At 39.9% G+C, this 4343-nt stretch overlaps 1 protein-coding gene across 1 annotated transcript in view; it reads left to right on the forward strand.

Annotated features, from left to right (window-relative positions):
• Window positions 1–4343, forward strand: part of sun1b (Sad1 and UNC84 domain containing 1b) — a 23606-nt gene that overhangs the window by 11266 nt on the left and 7997 nt on the right. The window contains exons 4-10 of the mRNA XM_014010107.1: window positions 566–816; window positions 1023–1265; window positions 1382–1516; window positions 1828–1968; window positions 2534–2617; window positions 3610–3703; window positions 4089–4147. Of these exons, the coding sequence (XP_013865561.1) occupies window positions 566–816; window positions 1023–1265; window positions 1382–1516; window positions 1828–1968; window positions 2534–2617; window positions 3610–3703; window positions 4089–4147 (1007 nt within the window). The remainder of the gene's footprint in view (window positions 1–565; window positions 817–1022; window positions 1266–1381; window positions 1517–1827; window positions 1969–2533; window positions 2618–3609; window positions 3704–4088; window positions 4148–4343) is intronic.

Consider the following 4343-nt stretch of genomic DNA (forward strand, 5'->3'; position numbering starts at 1 on the left):
AACTAGAAAATGGGAAATTTTATTATTTGAGAATTATTTTGTACATTAAATTGAATGAATATGGTCTGGATAGCCCACAGACATACCATAAAAATTTCTAGGACCCATAATTGGTGTCCTTTAAGAATTTGAAGGTTTCTGAGTTAAGTAAAGAAGGAACACATTCAAGAGCTAAGAGGAACACAGTTGATTAAATTAGCTTAAATTAGATACATACATACAGTACATGGCAAATTACCCTCTATCATGGCCAAAAAAAAAACAGTCTTGATGATGCACTAAGCTGGCTTCACACACGCTTGCTACAATAACCTGTCTTCCTTGTGAGTACAATATTAAAGGTACCAATTCAAGCCATTTGTGTTAACCATATGGTGTTCAGCAATGTAATAAGAAGCACTGTAGTACTAAATATAAAGTGTGTTTTCCAGTTTTATCGCAGTACAACCATGTGAAGGCGGGCTGCGCCACACAACAATCCAAAAATGGCTTTTGTTTAAAAGAGACAACATATCTCTTCTTCTAAAGCTCCCAAAGCTCACCTGTCCTATCTGTGTTTTCCCAGGACATCTCGAAGCAGGAGGCAGCAGGCCACCTCCAGCTCCCTGTCTTTATCCCTCAGCCAAATCGCCACCCCGAGACAAACCCTGTCCTTCTCTGCTGCTAGTACCCCGATTGACAACAGCAGAATTATTCAGGAGAGCAACAGAACGTCGGAGGTCTCTCAGGCTGCTTCAGCTTATGACCAGTCCCACCTGAGACATCGCAAAGTCARCACCACCACCATTACTGATACTATTGTGGATGGACATTGGGGTCAGTTGATGCTGTCACAAAAACTAAACAATATATGTATACATTAAATAAGTTGGGTTTAACTGCAACAAATATTCCTGTATTTACTGCAGTTGTGTGTTAATCAAGTAGTGTATTACCAATGTTCCTATCAAATAATTTCCCTGTTTTTTTCCCCTGATGTTTCTGAGTAAATGACGTCATCGTGTGCTTCTGCCATCTCTCAGGGCAGATTTCCAGCCACAGTTCATCAGGTGTAAACGGTGACGCCAGCACGTCAAAATCCCACGCGTTGCTCGCTAATGGTTACATCTGCAGAGACTGTTCGTTACATTCTCACAAATCTGACTCCTACATCACACGGTCGTCGTCATCACAAGCAGCGGAGCTCTCTGCCGATGTCCCTTCTGCTTCGTTGTCACCCATCTCCAGTGTTTATACCAGAGACAGGAGTCGGAAGAACAAAACCGGTGAGAAGTTCTCGCCTCTGTTTGAAATTCAGACATTTTTTATTCATAAGATTGAAAACATGTCATCACACATTTGTTATGGTAAGACTGTAATCACTGGTTGTGTTTCCCACCAGGTGTCCTGATGTCAGTGTGTAATTCGTGTGTGCGCTACAGTAAACAAGCCCTGGCACCCTTTGTGTCCTTAGTCTCCCTTTTCTTCAGTAGTGTGATCCAGTTGAGTTCCTGGGTCAAGAGCTCATCAGCAAAAGGTACATAAAGACTTTCTTTGCTCATCACTCCCTCATTGCTTTCATAAAGACTTTAACTGCTTATATCTAAAACCTCATCTCAGTCCTGATTTCTGCCAGAGCTGCATTCTCATCATCTAGCATTTTATTTGACTTCAATTTAGTCGTAAATTTTGTTTTTCTGATACTTGATGACTCGTTGCTTTCCCCCGTTTCTTCTCTCAGGTTTTTTAGGAAARGTCTGTAACGTCACTTCCCATGTTTATTTTCAGCGATTTGTCTCTAGGTGTGAATCGAGTTTTAGTTTTGACTAACGGTGCTTTGATGGACAGGTGTGTCAGCAGGTACCTTAGCATCGTCTTGGGACTCTGTGAGACAAGCGGCGTCCTCGAGTATGTCCAAAGTTTGGCTGTTTAAGCAGACTGCCTCCCACAGGACGACGGGCTCCAAGGCTTTTGGCTATGAAGGACAAGGTACCTGCTGCCGTTACAGGGGGGAAAAGCTCACAGCACCTGACAGCTGCTGCTCTTCTTCTTCATGAGAGTCATTTTTAATCAGATAAGACTCAGTTTCTCACAGAGTGGGAGTGCCTTTTACTATTTCTCTTTTAATTCACCACCTTTCCCTTTCAGCCTTCTCCTATTTCTGAATACACTAGAAGCAAAATAAGCACCCAAACCAGTTTTTTCATTGCTTCTGTTAAATAATGTTGTCACAGCATAAAACATATGAGCCCTCCAGACCCAGACTTCTTCACTCCCACCTCTTATTTATTAAACATTCAGTAAGTAAAGAAGTTGGTTTGATTTGACATATAATTCTTTTATTCCAGTATACTTCTGATTTCTTTTCACAGCTGCAAGGCTTTATTTGTTCTGAAGCCCAGTTTTCTCTACGTGTTTTCTACTCCTGGTTCTTGCAGGTGCTCGCTCATCGAGTCGCGTGCATTTTCCCATCTTTGTCCTCCGCCTTGATCTTTATCACAGCTCTGCCAACACATTTTGTTATGCAAATAAATKTTTTGTTTATGTGTTGCAGCTCACTCCAGTTTCTGTGGAAGCATGAACGTGAAGGATCTGGTGACAGAAGACGCGTCACACCTCAGTCTCAATGGTTCRCTGTGTGAGTACCCACACAAAGTTCTTTTTGAATTGTGATAAATTAGCATCATGCGCTGCTGTGATTGACAAGAGTCAATGATATGCACACCCTGAGTCACGATGTGTGGGCAGAGGTTGTGTGAACTGCTTGAACTAGTCAGCAGTCTGTTGACCGTTGCAAGCTGCAGAGGATGATTTTAGTCCAGCGTGCAGGAAACCCTCCTGCAGGGGTGTAGACCACAGTTTCACCACATAGCATTTAAAAGGCTGTTTTATTTTGCAAGTACCAAAAACAAAACAGGAAACAAAATTTTGTGATAAATCCTTTTTCAGTTAGAGAATAAATCAATCACCTTGAGGTTTTATTGGTTACGTTTTTTTATTATTATTATAACGTTGAAATGATGATACTTTAAAGTATGAGAATGTGCTTCTGGGAATTTCATTTTAATAATGTTTCCTCATTTAAATTTAAATTTTAATAATTTTCAAAAGTAACATTAATGTATTTTACTGTATTTCATTCTAAATGACTACATTTGCTCAGTGTTTTTTCTTTTCTTCTTCCTGATGTCCATTATTTTGGCACACACAGGTGACGACTGRAAAGGGAAGCAGTACTCTGAGTCACGCGCCGTCCTCCTCACACAGTCCTCCAGGTCGAAGCGTCTGATGGAGACATTATGGAGCATCTTGGTTTTCGCAGGTTTACACTTTTAAATGCTGATCACATGTTTTAAGAAGACACTTTGATGTGTCTGTTAGTTCTCTATATTTTATCGTTTAATCCTTTGTCTCCAGGTTCGTGCCTCTTGCTGCCGGGTCGCTGTGTGCTGACGGCAGGTAAAGCGTTGGTTTCAGGAGTTGCAGCGATAGCACAGAGGTCTGTCTTGTTCCTCTGGATGCTCCTGGCATCTCCAGGTAAGTGTTGAGTGGTTTTTTTTTCTCATCTTGCAAATAATGTTAATTGTTTTTCTTATTTTGTTTTTGTGTTGTTTGTTTCATTTTGTCCAGTTAAAGCTTGTAAAGGACTGCTGTGGTTTCTTGCAAGAGGATGGTACCAGCTCGTGTCCCTTATGTCTCTCCTTAATGTCTTCTTCCTAACTCAGTAAGACCCCTTGTTTTGTTTTTTTTGTCCTGAACACTGCAACACACAGAGGGATGAAACTACCTATTTTAAATTAGGAGGCCAAAACACTGAAGATAAACTAGATGTACAGAAATAAAAGAATGTTGTTGTTGTTCAGTAACAGCTCATCTGTGTCTATGCTAAAATTTTGTGTTCAGTTTTATGGGTTCAAATTTAGTCCAGTCACAAAAAAATGTAGTTACTGTACATAATTAAGGTAAAGTTCACAACTGACCACCATTAATTTTAGTTAAAGCATCAGCAAATGAATTAAATTACCTATTTTTAAGGTCTTTTTAAATCATTATTTAAAATCTTTTGTCAGTTGTATATAATCTGATCAGTTTGTGTTTCTGTGTTTTAGATGCATTCCCAGACTCTGGAAGCTCCTGTTGCTCCTTTTGCCCTTTTTACTCCTCCTGCGTAAGTTTGTTAGAATCTGTAGTGGTCCAGTTTTTTTTTTTTTTTTGTAGATGCAACCTATTTATTTCTAGTGAGTTCATATAAATCAGGGGTGTCAAACTCATTTTCACCGCTCAAGGGATGCTTGTAATGAACTTTAATGTTTCATGTTTAACCTTGATTAAACAAGAGTTTTAACACGTCCTCTTTTAAACAG

Source organism: Austrofundulus limnaeus, unplaced genomic scaffold, assembly GCF_001266775.1.
Source record: "Austrofundulus limnaeus strain Quisiro unplaced genomic scaffold, Austrofundulus_limnaeus-1.0 Scaffold65, whole genome shotgun sequence".
In the NCBI taxonomy this organism is placed as follows: Eukaryota; Metazoa; Chordata; class Actinopteri; order Cyprinodontiformes; family Rivulidae; genus Austrofundulus; species Austrofundulus limnaeus.